At 49.3% G+C, this 25,231-nt stretch overlaps 1 protein-coding gene and 1 non-coding gene across 2 annotated transcripts in view; one reads left to right on the top strand and one right to left on the bottom strand.

The window, feature by feature from the left end:
* Positions 1 to 1,361: 1,361 nt before the first annotated feature.
* Positions 1,362 to 25,231, bottom strand: part of CDYL2 (chromodomain Y like 2) — a 166,578-nt gene continuing 142,708 nt past the window's right edge. Inside the window, exons 4-7 of the mRNA XM_081513583.1 lie at positions 18,628 to 18,800; positions 12,549 to 12,759; positions 10,642 to 10,785; positions 1,362 to 8,019 (exon numbers count right to left, since the gene is read on the bottom strand). Of these exons, the coding sequence (XP_081369709.1) occupies positions 7,861 to 8,019; positions 10,642 to 10,785; positions 12,549 to 12,759; positions 18,628 to 18,800 (687 nt within the window). The 3' untranslated portion in view covers positions 1,362 to 7,860. The remainder of the gene's footprint in view (positions 8,020 to 10,641; positions 10,786 to 12,548; positions 12,760 to 18,627; positions 18,801 to 25,231) is intronic.
* TRNAE-UUC (transfer RNA glutamic acid (anticodon UUC)) lies at positions 21,715 to 21,787 on the top strand. The gene has a single exon. It is a non-coding gene; the product is annotated as a tRNA-Glu (tRNA).

Here is a 25,231-nt window from a genome sequence, read left to right as displayed (position 1 = left end):
CCTACCTGTGTTTTCATCTAGGAGATGACTATTCAGTTAACCCAACCTAAAGAAACAGTGAGAGACAAAATTTGGGGCTTACACTCCATTACTGTTCATCCAACATACTGGCGGTCCATTTAATTGTTAATGTGGCTGACCATATGAGACCCTCAGCTCAGTTCTTCTCACTACTGTGTGAGGGCTTCTTTCAGTATCACATCACATCAAAGGTAGCCTAGGAGAGACGGTCAAATGAAGAAGGGTTAGTCTTACAGACACTTCACCCTGGAACATCTGAAAGGCTTCGCCCAGTCTTCTGGAAGGACCAGACACAGTCAGGAGCAAAGGAGTTCCCAGGTTTGACCTTGACTGCTCAGGATGGAGTCAGGACTTCAGAGAAAGGGCAGAGACACACACCAGACAACACTGATGACACCAAGAACAAGAAAAAGGAAAGGGGACCATCAGTGGGACGATCCTGGGCTCCAGCCAAGGTTGGCTGGTCCACATTGATGGATGGAGAGCCGATGGAAAACTAACAACACCGCACCATCTTCTAGATTCTGAGGGTGTTGGAGATTATGTAAGCTCTTCTTTCCAGTACCACGTTGTGGACAGTCTGAGAATTATGGCAGGATGACATGTCTTTCTCACACTCCTGGACCCCAAGATTCTGTACGACAGGGACTGTCTGAGTAATCTGTGCCTGTCAGCACTGGTGTGGCCTCGAGGCAGAGCTGGGGGCTCAATACTGCCACTGGATGGACAGACAGGTAGACGTGACCTTGCGCAAGTCCCTTCCACAGAATTCCCTGCTGCCTCGAGCCCCTGACAGACTCCTTCTTCCTCACTCCTGTGGCCTCCGTGTTGTCTCCGGAGCCAGGCATCCTCAGCAGTGTGCTTCTCCTGAGAGCCACGACATGATGACCAAGGTGAAGAGCACAGACTCCGTATAATTCCATAGTGACAAATACAGCCGTGAGACACGTGTGCAGCTGGGATTGTATAAAACCAAGCTCTGCAGAGGTTTATCTCCAATGAGGAGGGATCACTATGCAAAGAAACATTCTGGGTGGACCGGGGAAGGGGTGAATGCTCCTACCAATTTCTGACAAATCCCACCTGCACCCCTTCCCGTTTCCAGGTCCTCTGTTACCAACTTGTTGCCCCCCAGCGGTACACCAGCCTGAATTACTGAAGCTCAAGGCAGCTGTGGGTGGGAGGTACCTTTGCTCCCCAGGAACCCAGACACAACCTAGAAGCCTCAGATGTTGCAAGCCCCTGGAGACCTCAGAAACTTCTCTGTTTGGAAACCACAGAACTCGTCTGTGAACTTCACCTGCCAGGCTGCCAAAGGGAAAACACGAGTGAACGCAGACCAAGTTTCAACCTTTTTATTCAAAGCAGCTTCTCACAATGTATAAATACTGCATATTAGCACACATGAAAAATACAACTTCTAAGGCACCCAGAAATGTGTTCATACACGTTACAGGACCATTCACAAAGAGAGTGTACAATTTGCTCTAGACAGTCAGCATTTGATAAATCAGAAGATTATTGTCCCTCAGTACTGCACCCAGTCTCGGGTCATATTTACAGCGTGGTGAGAAAGGGGCAGTGTACCTGCTTTATAAGTCTATGAAGTACTCATACTTACAGATATTCAGAACTAGTTAAAGACTTTCCCATGATAACCTGGCGAAAGAAAACGAGTATCCTAATTTGCAAAGGTCTCCTTGGATTTTGGTGTGTGTGCTAGATCCATGATCAAATCTGAACACCCTTACGGTGGGCCGGATACGTTTTTTGGTAGCCTGCTTCATTATCAGAGGTTTGGTAATAAGCCTTACCGCTAGAATCCCACTTCTTCAGTATCAGATCATTTCTCAGCGGGCCGATGGATGAATGGTTTCATTGTGGATGAGCATGGAGCATCTACCTAGTGTGAGAAGTGAAGAGATTTCTTCCAGGGCTAAACAGGGAGCGGAATGGATTGATGGAGAACAAAAAGGAAGTGGAAATTTGGCAACTGTAGGATCTGGCTGCTTACTGTAGACACATCTGAAGAACGCACGCTAGAGGCGTCTACACAGATGGACAAATCATACACTGGTCAGGAACCCTGAAGAATGCCAGACCTCCACTCTCTACAGTACTGACGTGGATAAAGGCTGGGACTACACAGCAGAAACACCCGCCTGGGATAGTGTGTTTCAATCTGAGAAACTCATCTTTCAGAGCCTTTGCAAGGGGATGACAAATCCCTCTGTAGGGCCAGCCAGGGGGAGCATGAGGTTGGTGGATGGGGGCAGCTTCTCTGTGCCATGAAGCATGCACACCTCTGCCTAAATGTGCCCACAATCTATGGAACTCGTGCTTTGCTGGAATAATGGAATTCTTTGGTCCTTGGTTTTATGAAAGGCAATATTTTCACAATCCTGTCAACATGGGCATCAGCAAATGACTTCAGGCTGGGACTAATGGCACAGGGACACATTAAATACTAGATGGAAAATTCCACACCCTCCAAACTGCCCAGAGTCACCTTAATGAGCTCCAGAGTAAGGCCAGGTGTTGGGCCAATGAGGCAGGGTCAACCCACAGAGAGGTCAGAGCAGAGGCTAAAATCTAGATGTCAGTTTTTCTGATTGACACACACACACTGCAAATATTTGAAGCCAATCTCCATCCTAGGGAGATAGGCTGGCTTTATGAACACGCATTTTGAGATGAAATGAATAACTTGACTTTAGCCATTCTATGGCCCTGGTCTCAAGATCATCTTTGAAACCTTGATAAGGAGAACCAGGAGGTAACTACAGAAGCAGGGCCAATGAGAAAGAATCATTTTTTGAAATTTAGTTTTCAGATTTTACTTGGTTTTATCAGATCCTAGTGGATGCCCGTCCATTGAGCTCCACAACTTACGCACCATTCAAACAGCCCAGAGTGGACTATGACTGGCTCAGCTGACGTGCATGTCGTGCACCTAGTTTGCCTCTGCCCTGCTGCACTCAGGTTCAGTATGGCTTAACACACCTAGTTCACAGACAAGACACCCAGGACATGTGGGAATGCGGATGATGTAACTGAAATCGACTTCAGATTGTCTACACAGTAAGACTCACATGTAAACTTTGTTAACATCTCTCAAGGAGTGCTGACCACAGCCAGACTGGACATTCCCAGGTCACCTGCAAGGAACCTGGAGTCAACCGCCAAGGTCAGGAGCAGGAAATGCCATTGGTTCAAAACAAATGATGGACCAGCGGCCCTCCCTGTGACCGTGTCTACACCACATGAACAGGACGACGGCAGCCCCAGAACACCTGTCTGGGGCCCCTTCGTGTGGCCTAAGACACTCAGCAAGGTGTCTAACTGGTCTCCCTGCCATCAGCTCAACCGCACTCTCCAGATTAGCCATGGCGTACAGACTGCACAGAGTCCATCCACATGGCTTACGCTGCTTAAAAAAAACAACCCGTATTACCATTTTTTTTTTGCAACAAGCTTAAGGCTGTGTTCACAAACTCCGTCAACTGCCACACAGTAAGAATTTATGGGGAGATCCTCAACTACATACGTAGTTGCAAAGGCTGGAAAATTTTACTGATCCTAATGGTAAGGCTTATTCACAAATTCAATACATTTTTTCAAATTATACTTCAAACTCAATTACTTTGAGAAAAAGAAAATTAACCAGCTCTCTAACAATTTAGGAGCACTCGATTCTAATGGAAAACAAAACAAAACAAAAAAACCCAGAAAACCATTGGCACCAAACCAGAACGCTATTTCTTGAAAGAACAAGTGATATTAATGGAAAAGATTGCCTAAAACGCAGATCCTAACTTACCACAGAAATATAAAAGTTTATATTCTGAAAATATATATACTGTATTAAAGTCTGTAAGCATTTCAACCAAAATTTGCAGAAATAACTAAGCAACACTTATCTACAACAAAAATATACATGCAAGACAACCCCCAAATGGTTTCCCTTAAATATCTACAAAAGCAAAGTGTAGATTTTTAAAGATCATACAAAACCATTTACAGAGAATAAAATAAAATACTTAAGAAATCTCCTTTAGAGTCTTAAATACTGTGTATATTAGTGAGGATGTCTAAACTAATATATACAACAGATCTCAGTATTTGAATACAGAAACACAGAAGAGAAGCAATTCTGCATTTTAAATATTCACTTAGGAAGATCTGAAGGTGTTTCTATATTTCTCTTTGTTAAAAAAATTTCCACAGAAACTGGCTTGGAAAATTACATGAATGTGACTTAATTTCAAATTAAAAAAAGTGTACAAAAATTTTTTAAACCAACAGTTAATCATGGAAAATGCAATTCAGCATCCAGTGAAGACTATTTTTCAACATGGATATCTGGAAATAGGGTTGCATTGGTCAAAGTCTACTGTGATTATCATTTTTCCATCCTCATACTAAACTCCACATGGGAAAAACATATTTTCATGCTTCAGAGAGAACATTTCCCAGTTTACTTTATACCAAACAAGAATAACATTTGAAATCAATTCTCTACTAGCTTCTTAGAGTTTTCCAATTTCATTTCCTAGGGGGTCATTTTTGATGGTTTTCACCCACAGACATTATTTCAGAGCAGGAAGGGATATATGGGTATATCAGCCTTAGGCTGAGCCATTCCAAATGGTGAGGAGCTCTGACTATCTTCGTAAAGTTCTCCAAAAAGCCCTCCTGAACAACGCTGTTAACTCAGATGCTTCCACTGCAAGACCCTGGATGCTGATCACCAGGGGTTGGAGGAGAGGGAAGTCTTAACACATGTCTCACAGGATGGCACACAGTGTATTGTCCAGAAGACTCCTTGACTAAAGAAGTACCCTCATCTTCCCCAAAGGCAATCCTAGAAGGGGCTGCCAAGACCAAGTACAATTCCTCTAAGACCTGCCCAGGCTCCGGGATGTGACCGACTGGGTGGGGAGGGGGCGAGACAGAGTAGAGAGAGGGGAAAAAGGATCATATGGATGGAAAGGAGGTACTGGGGTAGAAGATAAGACATGAAAACCTGGGCCCCATCTCAAGAAGGCTATGGAGGACAAACGCTGGCACAGCCACAGGTTTGGCGAATTTCAACCCATGTCGACTGGCCGTAAGTTACCTGGATTTCATCTCTGCGTTATCAAAGCAACTATTCAGAAAGTGAAAAACTCAGTGGTTTGGCTTACCCTGTAGCTAACAGATTAAACTGACTTTTGCCCAATTTGTGGAACATCCTTCTTTAACTGACTGTACGGAAACAGCCGAAACACAGACTGTCGGGTAAAACATCTGTTATATGTGGAACCTGCCCCTTAGCCCCAGGCATTCCACCTGAGTGATGGTCTCACGTTCCTACCTTATCATCAGAGATCCTGGAGGTGTTTAGAAGTTTGGATTTGATGATCCAAAACTACATTTTAGTCCAAAGCTAAAACACTCCTGGTTTTTCTGGCAGGGGACAAAGATGGGCATTGAGCCAAAGAAATTTCCAAACATTGTCTTCCATCTCCAACGGGAATCCTAATTCTGCTTCTAGAGACGATGAAGTGGTTGCCCCTAGAAGGTAAACAGAAAGCAAGGTGCTCTTTCTTTAGACGACTTAGTGATGGGTGAGAAATTACCTGCCAAGAACAAGGCTGTCTAGGGGCTTTGGCAGAGCACACACTGGCTTTCTCAAAGGAGGAGACAAACCCAAATAGAGATGTGACCACAGGCATTTGGGCAAAGGGAGGTGTTTCCCTATAGTAACAGTTCCTACAGGATCCCATGTGGACCACGGTGGTGGGCAGGGGGTGGGGGTGGTGTATGCAGGACTTCAGCCCCATCTTCCTGTGAATGGATTTAGCCAAGGCGGCTGTCTCCCTGCCAAAGGGAGAAGCAAGTGAGACATACGCTCTTCCCTGATTCTCCTGAGGTCACAGGAAAAGGAGTAAGGCTTTCTGCAGAGGGAGCCAAGACCATCTGAAGGATGGAGAAGCCAGGTTAAGTCTCTAGTTCAAGTGCAGAGACTCCACTTGTCCTCCGAAACGCAAAGCTCAGCACCATGAGTCCTCTCCACCTGCCCAGCCCAGGGTGTCCAGCTGCCTCCAGAGGAGGGAAGAGGACCAGAGGGAGAGGGAACTGCAGCAGTGACCCTCCCTCAGCCCCCCTCCCCTCCCTCAGCTGTGCCCCTCCACTCTCTCCAAGGAAGGGTCGGGAGGGGCTGGGGACTGACAGAGGGCGGAGGAGGCGGGCAAGCAAAGGTCCTTGAGAACACTCGGGGGCTGGGGTGGAAATGGAAAGATCCTGCCACTCTGAGAACCAAACCTTCTCTGGTGTGCGACTCCCATGCAGAAGAACATGGCCCTGTAACTTCTCTGCTTGAACTCCGATGTTGACCTTCTCCTCTGCAAACAAAACCAAGGCCCCAAACCAAAACCTCTCCTCCCCCACGGCCGATCTGGGGACTTTGGGCTGACAGCTTGAACACAAATGCTGGGGCCCCTCTGTGGCCCATGGGCAGAGCCCTAATCCCTGGTTACTGCTCCCTCACGGGAGTAAAGAGCCTGAAAATAGGAATTCTGGAGGCAGAAAGACTTAGCCTCCTGCTGACAGCTCCACAGAGTGGGGACTCTCGCCCACCTCTCTGGAAGGCCCCAGCCAGACACCACTGCCCCAGGAGAAAAGGGACTCTGAAAGTCAAGCCCCAAAGGAAGAAGTGTCCCCCAATAGTATGCAACCCCCAGGGGGCCCAGTCCCCACCTGTTCCTGACATTCGGGGATTAGGGACTGGATGTGTCTCAGGACCATTCAGGCGGGAGGCCCCTTTATCTCCTTAAAGGCAGCAGGGCAAAGAGAAGACCGTTCCATGATTTCTCCTAAGAACAAGTATTCAATGATCACAGAACTGTTTTATATGTAGAGAATCTGGTGCAGAGCTGTTCCTTTTAATCCTAGAAATCCCGTTTCTATCTCTCTGAATTTTACTTCGACATGGTTCATTGCTAGAATGCAGCAAACAGCTCGAACCCTGTATGGGATTTGGTCCAGGGCAGTATGAAAATAGTATCTGTGTGAACAACAGATATCGTAACGTATAAACAAAAATAAATAAATTAAATAAGTCTAATTAAAGGGAAAAAAACCACTTTCCTAGTAGTTTATGTGTTTTGCAAAACTAGCTTTACATATAATACACATAAATTATCAGAATTTCCACTTACATCGTTTTAAAAAATATATATTTAACAAAACACTTCTAAATGTACAATATCTGGGTTTTGTAAATCACTCGGTTGGGTTGTTAAGACCAAGCCCTAAAAGTCACACAGATGTGCATCAGAGAGGAGACTGAGGACAGCTCCACACAAGCGTTCTGGTCATTGCTCTGGAAAATCCCCTAAGACTGGTCGTCCCCCGGTCACTGGATCTGCCCTTAACCAGAGAGAGCCATGGCAGCTGAGTCTCCACGTCAGAGGCACTGTGTAGACCCAGCCTGAGTCAGAAGGACTGGTGGGGCGAGGGGACTGGTCTTCCTTCCTGGACAAGGATGGTGCATCTCAGCAAGTGGGGACAGGACAAGGGCACCTGGCAAAGGCCTGGGAAGAGATAGCCCTCGATGGCCCTCCAGCCATCTGGGGACTGGTGTGGGGACACGGGGCAGGAGGCCAAGTACGCTGCGTTTCCCATCATTATACAAAACCAAATCAATGAGGAGCAACCAAAGGACACGAGGAAATGGACACAACCCTAGGGACAGAGAGACACCTGGACAGACTCCTCGGCTGGGCATACACTGGGCTCCAATCTCTGAAACACAGGGGCGGAGCTGGAAGTCAGGGGCCCTGCAGTGCTGGGCCCTCAGACTTCATAAATTTTGTCCTGTAGGTAGCTGAAGAGGGAATCCAGGCCTTTGGAGGAGCTCCAGAGTTGCTTGAGCATGATGCATTCTTTCTCATTCACGTCTTCAAGCACCGACTTCAGGAAGCTCCGCACGAGGCATTTTGACTCCTCCAGCACCTGCGGGGAAATTAACAAGCCTCGTTATCCAGGCGCCAGAGACTCTGTTCCCGAGGGACGTACTTGGCATGAGTAACCTTCTGATGTCCACAGCCAGGGGAGGCGCCTCCTGTGGTCCCGGGCTTCCCAGGCCCTTGTCTTCTTGGCAACACCAGGAACACCTTGCAGGTGTGCCCAGATGTCAAGCCCTCAGTCCCTGGCATGGCTGAGTGGGACCTGTGTTAATCCCGACTGCGAGGCCTTGGTCTTTTACCCAAGGGTGACATATACTCAGTATCACTTCCTATGGATGTCAGGAAAAAACTTGGGGAAATACCGCTTTAACCTCCATGTGCTACCTAATGCAATAATGGCTGGGATTGCAGAGTAAGATAATGAAGTGAACTAACAGGTTGCCAAAGTACCCACAGGACCCGCCTCGACAGCAATGTCCCTTGTTCAGGCTTAGCAGTAAGAGCAGTAGTAATCAAAGTAGCAATCCTTGCAATAGGGAGTAATAACAATGGCAATAAATGGCAGTAATGAGCAATAATAGTGACAACAGTAATAGTAGAGTATTATGGTTGTGATAACAGTAATGTTAGTGGTGGTAATAATGGTAACAGTAGTAACAGAACTACAGTATTACGGTAGCAATTATAGTAATGCCAGCGATAGTAATAATACAATAGTACTATATTACAGCAGTATTAACGATTGGAATATTAGTAATACAGTAGCCATCGTGGTAAAAATAGCGGTAATAATCATAACCATGAGTAAGAACAGTTGTAGCAATCACAGCGATAGCAATGCCACTACAACCACCATTAGCCTGTCGGCTCTATGACAGGCACTCTCCATGCATTCATTTATTTCCGCCTCAAGTTAACTCCGCAGAGAGGCAGTATGTTTATCTCCACATTACAGTGAAGGACCCGAGCTCAGGGAAGTGAAGGTACCCACGGCTGCCTGGTGGACATGCCCTGCAAACCCCTGGCTGATTCTGTAGGCCCCAAGGCTGCCTCAGTCTGGCAGAGGCACAGCTGGTAGCAAAGTGTCCGAGCATCCTTCTACTTGCCTCCCAATTCTCTGCGGACATGCGGACTTCAGTTCTCAGTCTCACCAAGTGCTTTCAAACAGAAAAAAGCAAGACAAGAGCTCCCTTGCTCAAGCAGGCTGGAAGTGGGCAGTGACCACATCCTTCAGCTTGGGCTGGAGGCTCACGGGTGGTAAGAAAGGGCCAGCTGACGAAGGATACCTCTTCCCTCCCCCAAATTTCTCTGAAGACCACCACCTCTAGGGACTATGGGGGAGATTCCTGTCTCAGGTGAATCACCCCAAAGCTCCTGAACTCCTATCTGTGGACAGGAGAGTCTTCCTTGCAGGATTTCTTCAAAAGCCGGTTTTGTCTGAGCACCCCCAGAGATCAGACTCCTCAGTGGAGCTTTGGGGTCTTTGTCCTCCTGCCTTTTCAGCCTCACGGCCCCCCAACACCCTGTGCGCCAGCTCACACTACCAGGAGCCGCTGCCTGAACTCCACGTGCCCTCACTCACACCGTTTACCCCACTGGGAATGTCTACACAGCCCTGCATGCAGCAGCCCCTATGGCACCAACCACTCCTGTCTGCCCAGGCCCATGCAGTTTCCTGGGACTGGAGATCTTCGGGGCTAAAACCACAGGAGAGAGTCCTGGGCAAAGAGTTGGCCACCAGAGTCATCGGGAAGATTGAAAGAGAATTCACATAAACAGCTGAGCAAAGGGCTCGGCCCATGACAAACGACCACCAAGAAGGTAGGGCTGTCCCCACCCCACCCTGCCACCGTCCCTGGGACTACAGGCTTCCTGGGGGCAGCGCCGACACACACTGGGTGCCTGTTAAGGCTGGCGGGGGCAATCAGGAGGTGAGTGACAGCAGGTGGGGACTCAGGGTAGACAGGGAGAAGGAAGGGGTTGTGACCGCTTGGCCCCCACAGTCCAGCCCAGCTCCCCGTGACGCTGGAGCACAGACAGTGTCCGGGCCTTCTGCTCTCAGAGCACCTTTTCTCATTTCCTGTCCTGCCCTTTCTCCCCCTTCCACGGGGCATTTCCACGCAGCACTCAGAGTGACTTTTATGAGATAAAATCGACAGTTAAAACCCGGTACCTCCATGGAGGTGTTATTCACTTATCCAGTTTTCAAGGGGTCTTCAGAGTCGAACTGTAGACTTTAAATGTGCCAAGCACTGGGCAGGCAGGAGAAACGAGGAGCCAGGGTGGCAGGAACTGTTGTTTTTCGTCTCTCAGTGGGCCTGTACCCTCTGTCCTCATTCGCTTTTGCTTCCCATTTCTTTGAAAATCATAGATTATTTGTGTTTCTGTGCAAGTTTAGGAACTTTAAGGCATCACTTCTACCCCAGGGTATAAATCTCTTCTGAGGTTTTCGCACTGGAGCTGACGTGGGAACACCTAACAGTGCTGACCGTCTCCCTCTGGATTTAAGCTCTCAGCACCGAGACTTGGCCTCTGTTAAATCACACAGGGCCTCTCATGTACTCCCTGTGTGACCTCTGGCAAGTCGGACACTCCCTTCCAGTCTCGCTGCCCCCACCTGTGAAATGAGTCTGCTGCGAGAACAGCGCGCAGAGATGTGGGAACTCACCACCGCGCTGCAGGAGGCCATCTCCTTGACTCGCAGCATGACCTCCTGGCTGAATGTGGTCGGCCAGAACACCTGGGACACCAGGCCTCTGCTGCATGCCTCCTGGGCGGTGAGCTTCCGCCCACAGAAGAGCATCTCGTTGGCCTGAAAAAGCAAAGGCAGAAGAAGGCTGAGAGCCAGTACGCCTCCAAGTCTGTTAACAAGTAAGCTTGCTGTGGGGATGGTCCCAGCTCTCAGAGGCGGCATCCTTAACTGGGGACCAAAGATGCCATGGGAACTATTTGCCAATGCTTGTGTCTGTATGCATCTTTCTGAGCAGAGGGCCCCCAGCTTCCATGAAATTGCTGAAAGAAGCCATGTACCTATAGGAGCTTCGTCTGCCCAATACCCCTCCCTGTGTCTGGTGGCAGATCCCCCAGGAGGGTCTGGGGACAGTTCAGAGTTGACACCCCGTCCTTGATGGCTGATGTGGGAATAAGCAAAAGAGACACACTAGACATTAAAGCTCTCTGTGAGGTGTCCAAGCTGGAGAGGATGGGGAAGAATCTTCCTCCTTCTCTGGTGGCTCTCACTCAGCCCAGGGCCACCCGCTGCTGTGTCTGTCCCTTCTCTGTGGAGAGGAGGAGATTCAAAGACAGTACGGATGGAGAACAAGAGCCCTGCTGGCGCTGGGATTCCGGGGCCTGGCACCCCCAACAGGGGCTCTACTGCTGGACCTGCCAGTTATGGGAACCATTAAACTCTCTGTTCCCCCCACACCTCCCTTTAAGCCACTTCAGGTGTCTCCTTCACCGACTGCCCAAAAGGTCCTGAGCAACAACATGATCCCGACACAGAGAACACATCCCTTCTAGGGGCCCAGGACTGGACGCAGGCACTGCCCAGCAGCCAAGGGCAGAAACACCTCCTGCCTTCCGCAGAGTCCTCTGCACTCTGCTCCCTGAAGAACTTCTCTCAGCTGCTATTCATGTTCTGGGAGGAGCTACATGGATAAGGTCCTGGGCAGAGGCAGGGCATAGTGCAACCACCCACTGACACCGACAAGCGGCTCTCCCACTGATAATCAGGGCAAGACGGTCATGGTCTCTCCCTCCTTCAGGACAAATCCCTGCCTCCTTCCCACAGAGGACCAGCCAATCCCCTCCCTGACTGCCATCCACCGGCCTCCCCTCCTGTTCCCTTCCTGGCCCTGCACGCTTTAGATGCTCTGAGGCAGATGTTGAAATGCCAAGCTCTCCCAGCCTCTGGATCTGTGCACACGCTTCCCCTCTGGAGGGTCATGATGACCCAAAGGACAATCTTTCATGCCCAAGGAGTGAAATTTGTCAGGTTGGTAACAGGCCAATGGATGCATTTGGTTGGAGGTTTGAAGACAAACACACACTGTATGTATTTAGAGGCAAGGGACACTGTCTCAGGAAGGAGAAACGTGAGGAAGGAACCCAGTAGAAGCCAAACGGGACGCAGTCAGTCGGCAAGAACAGGTCTCAATCGGGAACATTCTTGGAGTTTCAGAAATGATAGAAATGAAAGAAAGAGACAAGCCTCTGCAATGTTAATATGTTTGTGACCACCAAGGCCGGGAGGAATGGGGCGGAGCACAGAGGCTGAGATCACAGGGGAAAGTGCCTGCCTCATCTTCTCGCCACTGCTGAGGCTGTGAGCCGCAAGAAAGCGGCCCCAGCTCCTGAGTCCAAACCACCTTGCAATCCACCTGCTGGGTTGGCTGCATAGACACTGGCGGGCAGCAACTCCCGGGAGGCAGAAGAAGCTGAGACAACCTGCAGACTGCACAGGGAGGGAGCAGCCCTGGGACTCTACCCACGTGAAGGGCCACGTCCTAAACACCAGGACAGAGGAGGGGTGCTCTGGGGCCCCAAATGTGCTGCAGAGACTAGCAGGCTTACCAGGGCGACGCCCAGGATCTGGGGGAAGGTGTAGGAGGAGCAGCCGGCGGGCGTGAGGCGGATGGTGGCGTACGGGGTCTGGAACCAGGCCTTCTCGCTGGCCCACACGATGTCGCAGAGGGGCAGGATGGAGGCGCCCAGGCCCAGAGCGGGCCCGTTGATCGCCACCACGATGGGCTTCTTGAACTGGATAAAGGCCTTCACAAAGTCCCTGAGGAAAAGAGAGGACCCTCTTTAGCAGGTGAGTGGACTCACCAAGACCCACAGACAAGCTTGATTCTGTTGAGGTGGGAACAAGCCTCCCCAGGTGCTGGGAAGCACCCAAGGGTCATCAGGGGAGCTCTCAGGGGAGCTCCTAGGGGGGCCCAGAGCCACGGGCACAGGCATGACACAGTGCTTGGTGTCAGATTTTCAGGGGAAAACTCATGGGGTGACCATGGTTTGCTCAGAAGGTCCCAGGTCAAGCCCGTGGTCCCAGCACTGCACCTGGCTACCCTGCCCTTCCACCTCCAAGATAGTAATGAAGAGCAAATATCCTTAAGGAAGACACCCTGAACATTAACATTCAGAATGGAACTAAAAGGAGGGTGTTATGAGGAGGGGTATTTGAACTCAAGGAGAGAAGGAATGTTCTAAGGGCAGTGGTGATGCTGGAGTGGGCGCCTTTGGTGGCATGAACCCCTCGTTACTGGAGGTACCCTGTTTGGTCTGATGATCCCCCTGAGTGATGCTCTAGAGGGAATTCAAGCTTCAGACCATGGGCACAGGTGGGGACTGATGACCTTTAAAGAGTTCTTTCAGTCCCAGGACTGTCTGATTCTGAATTACCAGCAGGCATGCTGGACTCACTGAGTGTGGTTCTAGAATGTTGATGAAGGTCTGCGTGTTTGGGTGGCTTTGGCCAAAATTGGGGAAGGATGCTGGGCTCCCCCTGGGGCATGAGGCATCTGGCTCCATAGCTTCGGATCAGGCAATGTTGTCTCCCTGTCCTCCTGCACCAAGCAAGGTTACAGCATGCATCTTGAATATTAAACAGGGACGCCTACAACAACCTCCGGTCCTCTGCCTTAGGACACTCTTCACCTTTCCCCTAGCTGCTTTATAAGGTCCATAAAACATTAATGCTCATCTGGACATGGAGGAAAAACCCAGGACGTCTAGTAAGGCCTGTATCCCTCATTATTTTCAGGTGGAAGATTGGAAACTAACAGGAACTCTCAAGAATAAAATCCAGACTCCAAACTGTGACCTTGGTCTGCCTCCGCTTCCCTCTCCAGACTCATCTCCTGTCTCTCTCACCTCTGCTCACTGTGCAGGGGCTGCCTGGGCCTTCTGAGAGCTCTTGGAAAACTCCGTCATCGGAATTTGCAATTATCCCAATTATTTGCTGCTTGCTTGAATTCTCCTCCTCTTCCAGTTCCTTAAGGAAACTCACAGGTCTGCCTCATGCACTGCTTGGTCTCCAAGCATGTCAGAATGAACACTTGGTAAATCATCTCCCAGAAAAAGAGCAAAGATTGTAGATGTGTGGTAGGGATGCACTGGCTGGTCATTAGACCTGTTTTCCCTTCCCTCTTCTTCCTGGGGTTACTGTTGGAACATGGTTCCCAGTCTCCCTCGCAGCTGGCTATGCCCAAGTAACCAGGTGCTGGCCGATGGGACGTGAGTAGAAACCAGGTACACACTTCTGGGCCTGGTACAAGAAAATCTCCCACCACACAGCCCTCCTGGCCCTCTCAGCTTGACAAGCTCAGCAATCTTGGAACACATTTGTTGAATCACAAAATAGCAGGTGTTTGGTTGGGTTCCTGACTCACCCTTTGGAGGACAACCACGGATTGATCAGTAATATCTATTCTGCATTCACACACCCAAGAAGTAAATTTCTTTCACAGCTGAGCCATTATGTATGTTTGGGGTTCGTTTTTTACAGCAGCAAATACTTAACTTATACAAACATCAAGCTGATTTATCCCTTCTCAATTGATACTATTTCCCCAAATTCTTCTCAAAAGATCTGGGTATCACGGTGATATGCTGAGATTGGACTGAACTGTGAGAAGATGGCTTAACACTCCTGAAGTGGGGGTTATCTTAAGACCTACGTGTTGTTGCAAAAGTATGCACCCAGGCTTGAGCCGTTGGATTCCTGACTTCTGTATGACTCTGTGAGCAGACTGTGATGCACCTCAGCCACTGCTGCCCCTGTGCAGCTGACCCCAGAAGGACACTGCTGCACAGAGGGAGATGTGGCCCTATGGCCTTCGGAGTTCTGGTTTTCCAGTGGCCTGTTTCGTAGCTTGACTTCCTAACTTCATGGCCCCAGTCACTGGTTTTAACAGGAGCTTTTTGCCAAATGCAATTTGGAATCTGCAGGGGGACGTGGGGCTTCTTTGCAGGGTCCTTGGAACCACGGGGTTTGGGTTTGGGGTTTTCAACAGATGTCCCATTTCTAAACCCCCTGGTACAATTCCAGGATCTTGGATCTCACAGTTGGGAAGGACGTTAAGAGAGAGGCAGGGAACCAAATCTTCCACTTGGTAGAATCATCTCCTGAGGATGCATCACAGCCTCTGTTGAACACTCTCAGTAAAGAGGGCCCACTCCTATCAAGATGCCCCCCTGCTGCATCCCCTCTGATACTCCTGCTCCCTCTGCTTCACCATCCACACGACAGTCCTTCCAGAAAGTCACTTGGGCCCTCATGACTCTCCAGGAGCTGCCTCTTCCTGACCCCAGAAACTTTCACACTGTTGTTTCCGACCTGAGCCCCGTGCACAGGCACCAAGGAGCCCCGAGGAGGGCAGAGGGGCCCAACTGTGCTCAGCTCTGACCTGCTGACCCTTCGACCCACCCTCCCATTGCAGCCCAGCATGCTAAGTGCTGTTGCTTCGGTCGTGTCTGACTCTTTGCAACCCCATGGACTGCAGCCTGCCAGGCTCCGTGGGACTTTCCAGGCAAGAACACTGGAGTAGGTTGCCACTCCCTTCTCCATTCAGTCCAGCAGACTTGCAAATTCATTTCCTTGGTACAAAAATGCGATGAGCAGATCGCACTCCCCTTCCTTTTCCTCTCACCTTGAGCAGGAGATCTCTATCGTGAGGGCCCGCTGGTTGTGGAAGCTAGACAACAAACAGGATATTGCATTACAGATGCTGCCGCTCAGATATCTGATCGTGGCCTGGGCGGCAGGGCAGCACTGGGGAGATGGTTGGCATCTCCCCCTGCGTCAGAGTCCCTTGGGCTCACGCCAGCCCTCATCGCTGCCTCCACTCAACCTGAGCCCGCGCCGGGAGCTGCAGGCTGGCCTGATGTGGCAGGAGGATCAGGAACCTTGGGGGCTGGAGGACTTGGCCTCCAGCCTCAACACCGCCCCTAACGAGTGGGGAGACCTGGGACAAGTCGCCCAGTGTCTGGAGCCTTGTTTGGCTTCTCGTAAAATGGGAAAGCCGTGGTGTGTCCCGAGATGGGAGCACGAGACTTCAACGTGAGGGTCCGCCCAGCACCAGCTCGGTGTCTGGCACGTGGGCCACTGTCACCACGGTCAGTGCATCGGCCGGGGAGGGTGGACACAGCTTTCACTCTGTTCCCAGTGGTCCGTGACCTCCTCTCCTGGCCTGCAGAAGACTCGGAGCAAAATCCTGCACTGGGGGTGTTCGGAGTCCACCCGGAGCACTTGGCAACTGTGGCCCTGCTACCTGTTCCCTTTAGTGGGAGCCATGGGGTGCAGCCGCCCCACTGCCAACGTTCAGAGGCAAGTCAGCCGAGACAGCGCATGTGGGCACCAGGCACACACACGGTGACAGCCACCCCGGCCCCCACCAGAGGCCCGCTCCACAGTCAGATCCAGGCTTTTAGAGAGACCTCACGGCTGGAAGGAATGCAAGGAACAGTGAAAATCATTCTTTACACCCATGCTAAGTACTCATTATGGGCCAGGAATGGACCAAGTACTGCACTCAGGTTATCTGACTCCTTCTCTTCCCAGCATCCAGCCAGCAGGCCATCGTCTCCCCTGTGAGGGGTTCAGGTGAGGCCAGCCTCTCTGCCGGGATGGAGCACACAGCTTTGTTTGGGTCCCGGATAGAGGGTTCTGCAGAGTGAGTCATCCAGGCTCTTCCCACATCTGCTAGTTCATTCAGCGAACATCTGCAGAGGGCAGGCAGCTTCCTGGGCCAGGTGCAGGCGTGTTTTCTTTAGGAAACTATCAGGATGGGGAGGGACCACTGCTGAGGTGCCACGGCTGCGTGTCTGGCCCGATCCTGGGCTCAGCCCAGCTGAGACCATGTGTGAGAACTGTAAGAGACACCAGCAGGTTACAAGGTTCTGTGGCCAAAATACGTATTTTTGAACAAAGTTCTTTCACAAGAGACCTCTCAGACTGTAAATCTGTTAACATGCCTGGAAAATCCGCAGAAGAGGGGACAAACCTCATTTATTAGCAGGGTCCCTCATTCACAATACTTCTCTGGAAAGCTGCAGAAAGTTTTCTGAGAAATGCTTCGCCACGTTGTGGTCCTAGAACTTCTGGTGCATATGTGCTAAGTCGCTTTCAGTCATGTCTGACTCTTTGCAACCGTATGGACTATAGGCCGCCAGGCTCCTCTGTCCATGGGATTCTCCAGGCAAGAATAATGGAGTGGGTTGCCATCCCCTCGTCCAGGGGATCTTCCCGATTTCTGGTGCGCTCAGTCAATGTGAAGAAGCCTCTTGGTTGGCGCAGGGCAGGGGTTCCTGATCCTGCTTTCATATTAGGACCACTGAAGAAATTTTGAAACCCAAGACATGCTCCCCCAGCGCTCCCCCTACTCATCAATCCCAAAGCTTCCGGAGATGCTGCTGAGCCGCTGGGTTTTAGAAAAGCTCCCTGGGCTGAGAACCAGTGGTCCAGGGGCCGTGTGGTCCCCAGACAAGTCATGGTTTGGTGGTGCCACCTGGTCCCTGGAGAAGGAGCACTTAGTCCATGTAAGGTGTAGCAGTGGGTGTGTGCCCTTCCCAGGGTGGAGGACCAGTGACAGCCTTGCTGGAAGTCACACTCACTTGCTTCTGACAAATCTATAAAAAATGAGGTTATAACCACCCTTTGCTGTCCCAGAGGAGATACCGATCTATGGGAGTGGATGTCCTCCCCAGGATCCCAGCTTTTGCCCCAAAGGCAACGCAAGAGGGGGAAATGCTCCCCACCCAAGGGTCTGCATATACAGAGCTGTCCACGTCCCTCTTCCTCCCCATGGCTGAGCCGTGTCAGCTCCATGAGGCTGGGATGCCCAGAAAAGCAAAGATTTCACCATCAGGCAGAGGGTGGGATTAGTGTGTATAATACTTGGGCATTACCAGAGGCTGGGTTTAATGTGAAGAAATAAAACCTCTTTTTGATCATAAAAATAAAGTGGGATAAACCTAGAGTGTAAAAGTATCTCTAATTTTGGCAGGAAAATACTGGATGTCCAATTAAACTCTGAATTTCAGATAAACATAAAACAATTTTCCAGTAGTTATGTACGGATGTGAGAGTTGGACCATAAAGAAGGCTGAGCACCAAAGAATTGATGCTTTTGAATTGTGGTGCTAGAGAAGACTCTTGAGAGTCCCTTGGACTGCAAGGAGATCCAAGCAGTCCATCCTAAAGAAAATCAATTCTGAATATTCACTGGAAGGACTGATGCTGAAGCTGAAGCTCCAATACTTTGGCTGCTTGATGCGAAGAGCTGACTCACTGGAAAAGACCCTGATGCTGGGAAAGACTGAAGACAAAAGGAGAAGGGGGTGGCAGAGGATGAGATGGTTGGAAGGGATCACTGACTCAGTGGACATGAATTTGAATAAACTCCAGGAGATAGAGGAGGACAGAGGAGCCTGGAGTGCTGCAGTCCATGGGGTAACAAAGTGTTGGACATGACTGAGCGACTGAACAATTTTTTAGAATAAGTATATCTTAAGTGCTGCATGGGATAGGATATACTTATGCTTTTAAAAACATTTCCTTGTTTGAAATTCAAATTTAACTAAGCAGTCTGTATTTTCACATGCTAAACCTAGGCAGGTCCCCCGCCCATGTCCGAACTCCAGCAGGGCTCACCTGATGGCCTCTGCAATCCGGGTGCTCTCCTTCCTCCGGTCGCTGGACAACCTGCCAATCAGGTAGGAGTAATCCAGGCCACTGCAGAACACGCTGCCCACAGCGCTGAGGAGCAGCAGTTTGCTGTCGTCCGTGGCTGCGTTGCAGAGCGCACGCCGCACTTCCTTCATGATCTGCGAGCAGAGATGGATTTGTGGGAGTGCTGAGTGGTCCATCTAAAAGCAGAGCGCCTTCAGGCCTGTGCAGAGCCCTGGGCATAGAGGAGAGTGAATCTGCTCTGCCCATGCAGGGAGCCTCCCCTGCATACACGCCACACCAAGACCAAAGAAAGAAACCCAAACCCAACTCCCTGCACCCTCCCCGAAGCAGCCCAGAGCACCAAGGAGGTGCCAGTGGGGTCAGTGGCTGCAGGCTCGGAACCTGGGTGTGGAGCTGTCTAAGCCTGCTAAATCTCAGCACATCCTCCACCAGCATTGCTTATTTGGCCCTTTCCAAGGTGTGGGAAAATATTCTTGTGCACAGCCCAGGTGAGGTATGTCAGCTGTCACCAGAAGGCCCAGTTTAACTATGCTCCTGCTTGACCTTTTTTTTTTTCATAGCAGCAGTCATTTATTTGAGTATATACATATATTGGGCTTCCCTTGTGGCTCAGCTGGTAAAGAATCTGCCTGCAATGCGAGAGACCTGGGTTGGGAAGATCCCCTGAAGAAGGGAAAGGCTACCCACTCCAGTATTATGGCCTGGAGAACTCCATGGACTGTATAGTGCATGGGGTCGCAAAGAGTTGGACACGACTGAGCGACTTTCAAATTCAAATTTCAAAAAAATACATATCAATGCTGCTGAGGATACAAAGTGCTAATACCATAGCATATACCCCAAACCCACACTCATTTATATAAACATTGCTACCTAGGATCAGGGTGCATCTTTTGGTCCCAAGATGCAATCCTGTCCATCACAGTTCTCTTCCCCAGTTTAGTATGTATTGAATTGAGCAGTTCCATATATCCAGTAATAACAATGTTATCTTGCTTACCCTTAATTCCACTAAGATGCTCACATGGCTCAGAGGTCAAGTGGGTAGTGGGGCTTTGGCACCAGACTGACCTGTAACATTTTCCAGGTGCCAAGGAAAATAACCATTAAACACAAATTCTATATTCAGCTAAACCATCATTCAGAGGCAAGGGTAAAGATCAGGCATTTTCAAGTAGGGAAGGATGGGGAGAAGGGATGGTTAGGGAGTTTGGGATAGACATGTACACACTGCTGTATTTAAAATGGATAACCAACAAGGACCTACTGTACACCACAGGGGACTCTGCTCAATGTTATGTGGGAGCCTGGATGGGAGGGGAGTCTGGGGGAGAATGGATACATGTATATGTATGGCTGAGTCCCTTCACCGTTCACCTGAAATTATCACAGTATTGTTAATCAGCTATGCTCCAATATAAACTAAAATGGTTAAAAAAAAAAGATTAAGAATTTTCAGTAAAAGAATGCTTACTAGCCTTAGGCCCTCACTGGAAGAACTAAAAAAGGATGCACTTCAAGAAAAAGAAAACTATATTCATGAAGAAAAACTGACTTGCAAGGAAAAGCATCCAGCAAAGAAAGTAGAAAATGTGTCAGTAAATCAATGTAAGAATTGACTATAAAATCATCATCATACTGACAGAGGCTGACTGAAGGCTGGAGTTTGCACAGGCAGAACTATAGCTTTAGGCAATCATACTGGGTGAGAAGGCCAGAGTTGGTGCATGCCGAGGCTATGAGTCTGGGAATGGTGCAGAGGTCACTGTCACATTTAGGCTTCACTATGTGTACATAACGGGCTTCCTTGATAGCTCAGATGGTAAAGAATCCACCTGCAATATAGGAGACCCAGGTTCAATCCCTGGGTCAAGAAGATCTCCTGGAGAAGGGAATGGGCTACCTACTCGAGCGTTCTTGCCTGGAGAATTCCATGGATAGAGGAGCCTGGCGGGGTCACAAAGAGTCAGCTATCACTGAGCAACTAACACTTTAACTTTTTCCCTTTCATGTGGACACAACTTGAGGAAAATGTCTCAAAAGTACAAGAGTTACAAAGAATGGATGGGGGAGGGTGTAAAATAAAAACAGCTCACTCAATCCAACAGAAGTTAGGGAAGCAGGAAAAGTAAGTGCAGAAAGTGCATGAAAAGAAAAAACAAGGCATGTACTTGTCTGAGTGGAGCTGAGAGTCCAATAGTGGAGACAGTAAAGGAATAGGCTTTTGAACAATTGTTATTAAACATTCAAAAGGCAGAATCGTAGGGTACAGTGGGGACACTTTACAAGACCATTGTTTTTTAGATTGTACTTTAAGTGACTGCGCCCTTTTATTAAGCATAGAGGTGCCAGGATTGCATCCATGAATTTCCACATATTTTACCTGAAACAAAACTTCAGTGAGGGAGGGTATGGTATCTCAATCTTGCAGATGAAGCAAGGAAGACTCAGAAAAATAAAGTCAGTGGTTCAAGGTCACCAGCAAGAGGCAGAACCACGATACAAATCTCACCTCCCTTCTCTGTCCACTACTGCACACTGTAAGGTGACTTAAATAAATGGGTGGATTTTTTTGGGGGAAAAAAAAACACACGCCGAGCTGTCAGTCTGAATCAGGACTCTTGGGGCTTGAGCTCCATGAGAAGGACGGGAAAAGTGCTTTCCATTCTAACGGGCATAAGCCACAGACATTCATTTAAAACATCAGAAAAAAAAAGAAAAAAAAAAAACATCAGAAAAGCTAACAGGTCACTATCGTGTGGGTCCTTTAATCCATCTGCCTCCAGAAATAGACACACTCTCACCTATACATGAGCTCTGCTTCTCTGAGAGGCAAAGAAAAGAAAACCCTGCTCTGGGGACGTGAGTTGTAATTCTTCACGTGACTCCCCACCTGAGGGCCCGCGCGCTTGTCATCTAGTGGAAACAAAATTGAACAAAACGGCCCCCTCCTTTATGAGTTAAATGGAAAGCAGGTTCATGTTTTGTTCCTGCGATGAAAGTACAAACTACCTTTTTAATTTTTAAAGTGTATATATCTTGGGGACTTCCCTGGTGGTCTAGTGGTTAAGACTCTGCACTTTCAATGCGGGGGGTGCGGGTTCGATCCCTGATCAGGGAAACTAAGCTCCCACCTGCCTTGAAGTGTGGCCAAAAAACCAAATAAAAATGAAAATGTATGTATCTAGTTAGTGTGCTTTGCCTTGGTCTTTCTCGTGTTGATAATCCAACTTGGATGGAAGGCTGAGGTTCCTGCTTCTTGAAGGACCCCTTCCCAGTCACATAATGTAACTGAAGCATGGTTCTAAAGTTCTTACACACTCCTTTGCCTTCTAAAACAGAACACGCCGCACGCATGTCACCACCTCTCCATGTCACATGCTAGCCTGTGATGGAGCAGGCCCCTCAGAGGCTCCTGGGTGCACCTCTGTTAACAAACGGTGCTGGACCACTGTGCATGTGGAAGTCCTGGGTCCCTTGATACCCACTGCCTGCTCCTGTGTGCATGCCTGCTGGAGAAAACACACCCCTCCTCTGCTGCTTCTACCTTCTGAGCTGCCAAGGGCTGGAACCAGATAACCAAATCCATTAAAAGTGGGTATTAAAAGGGAGCAGACCAGGGTCCCTCTCTCTCCTTCTTCTTTACTTGCTGAATCCAGTCACCCAGGGAGCGTATCCACTGAGATCACCCTCATGAAGGCCTTCTCAAAATTCCCAACAAAATACCACCTCCTCCTTCTCCCGGCACCCCAAGTGGTTTAAACCACTCCTATGACACTTCTACCAACTCCCTGGCAGAATGTGTGTGTCCTTACTTTATCCTGCCCTCTCCCTGACTTAAATCCTTGGGACAGGCAGCCTCTAAGGTAGCTGGGATTCACACCTGCATGCAGTCCCTAGTGACTCACTTCTAAGAGAATATGGTAAAGTCATGGGATGCTCCTTTCAAGAGGTGATTAAGATACAGGATGACTAAACTTGCCTCAGCCATCCTCTTCTTTTTTTTTTTTCCTGGCCACAATCCAAGGCTTTCAGTATCTTAGTTCCCCAACCAGGGATCGAACATGGGCCCTAGTAGTGAAAGCACCGCGTGCCTAAGGCAGGAAACCCCCTCAGTCAGCCTCTTTCACCCTCTCTCTCTTTGTTGGAGCTCTCAGTCTAGGGGGAAGCAAGCTGCCACACTGTGAGCAGCCCTATGGAGATGCTACGCCAGAGTCCACAGTGGGAAGCCAATGGCAAGAAACGGATGACTTTGGCCACTGGGGACCTAGGACCTGCCAACAGTCACTAGAAGGAGCGTGGAAGTGCAGCTTCCCCAACAGAGCCTTCAGGTAAGACTGGAGGAGCCACTGATGTGTTTGAAGTATGTAAGAGTGTGTGTGTATGAGGGGTGACTTGATCATATTTGCATTTCCAGCAGATCACTCTGCCTTCTGAAGAACAGATAACAGGGCAGGAAACATGAAAGTGGGCAGACTTGTGGGTAGGTTATTATTGATACAATCGTGCAGACAAAATAGCTAGTAGTGTGGACTCTCAAAGAGTTATGATGGAAATAGAAAGAAACATATGACTGGTTGAGGATGGTGTGGACATGGCAGATACACCCCAGAGGGTGTGAAGATGCCTCCAGCGGGTCTGGGGGCCCCCATGGAAGGTGGTGGTCTGTGGACTGAGGCTGGGAGCCACAAAGAAAACCCCAGAAACACAGTGAGGGTCTGAGGTCCTCTCCTAAGGAGAAAGTGGATGCGTTTTTAATCCCTAAGACTTTGGACCATCTATTTTGCCGCCTCTCTCCTGCAGGGGCATTTCCATTATTTTCCTGGCTCTTTGCTATATTCCAGACAAGGAGAAATATGACAACACACCTGCTAGCCTCAGAATCCAGTTAATACACCCAGTAATGTATGAATTTCTGCCCATGGGGCCAATCCCGCCAACGTCACATACACAATTAGAGAAAGAATTCAGCTGTGACCCTGAAAGTGGCCTCCTTCTAGTCTCTCCCTGAAGGAGCAGGGCTGGGTCTGTGGTGGCCACGGTAACACTTCTGTTTCATCTTAACAACAATAGGAACATTCACTGAATACTTGCTAGGTGTCAGGGGCTCTGACAGCCTCTTTTGCAGACATGATCTCTAATCCCACAGGGAATACACTGTATGACTCCTATAATAAGAACACTCAGAAAGGCAAAGTAATCCCAAGGTAGCAGAAGAGGAAAAGCGCTGGAGGTGGGATCTGATCCCAGTTCGGCTGCGAGGGGCAGGGCTTCTCTGCTAACTCTGTGCGTGCTAAGTCGCTCAGTTGTGTCTGACTCGCTGTGACCACATGGACCATAGCCCACCAGGCTCCTCTAACCATGGGATTCTCCAGGCAAGAATACTGGAGGGGGTTGCCATGCCCTCCTCCAGGGCATCTTCCCAACCCAGGAATCGAACACATGGATCTCACATTTCCTACATTGGTATATGGGTTCTTCACCACTAGCACTGCCTGGGGAGCTGTATTCCTTCGCTAACACCACGTCACATCCTTTCATGGCTACTCTACCCAGTTAGCCAATTTATTCACGGCGTCAATCCACTCCGGTTGCCGTGAGAGCTGAAAACACCAGATCAATAATTGTTTCTCCATCTTCCTCCTGTTCTGTTACCGAAAGAACCAATTAGGAGTAAATCTCGCTAATCAACCAAACTCGAGTCTCAGGAGGTGAGAACCTGGGTGCCTTAAATTAGTCGGATGCCACACGCTTCTGTGATGAGAAGGCAACAGTTAATACACAGAGCTGCTGCGAAGAGAGAAGATGAACTGGGAGGCTTCACATCTAGTCAGTTTATCAAAGGAAAATACCGTGCCTTTTTCAAGCACGCTTTTTAAAAGTAGTGAAGTAGAAAAAAATCTGAAAAGAATTGGTCTCTTGCGAATGGTTTGTGAGGAACTTAAAATAACAAGGTTTCCAGGTGTATCAACATGTGAATGGTGGCCCTTGGGGTAAACCACAGGTCCTGGACTCTGAGATCTATGCAGAGGTCTACACAGCAGAGAACCTAGAGGTGGTTCTGCTGAAGGTGGAGGAGGGAGCGACCCCAAACATTCGTGCTTAGAAGAGGGGTGATGAGTCACCAGCAGCCCCCCTAACTCCACAGGCCCTGGCCACTCTCTTCCCTCACAGGCTGACAAACATTCCTGCCTGTCACCCCCACAGTCCCCGAAAAGAACCACAGTCTATGTAAATGATAGTGACAAGGGAAAAAAGTAATAGAGAAAAAAAGGTAAATTGGACTTCAAAGAATTTTGAATTGAATATCAAAGAGTGCTATCTAGAAAAGAAAAAGACAGCCCACAGAATGGCAGTATTTTCAAATCATAGCTCTGACAAGGATCTGGGATCCAGAGCACACAGGGAATGCTTGTGATTATAAGTTCAAGGACGCAGCATTTCCCTTTCCACCCACTTCCGCCCCCCCCCCCCCCGAGTACACTGGACACACCATCTGCACCTCCCGTCTGGGTGGGTAACCAGTGACACAGCTGCTCCCTGACTGTGTTCCCCCACCCCAAAA

Source organism: Giraffa tippelskirchi, chromosome 7, assembly GCF_054371585.1.
Source record: "Giraffa tippelskirchi isolate mGirTip1 chromosome 7, T2T-mGirTip1v1.2.pri, whole genome shotgun sequence".
NCBI classification, from domain to species: domain Eukaryota; kingdom Metazoa; phylum Chordata; class Mammalia; order Artiodactyla; family Giraffidae; genus Giraffa; species Giraffa tippelskirchi.
Note: the sequence above shows the minus strand (reverse complement) of the source record. Positions and strands in the feature narration are given on the sequence as shown.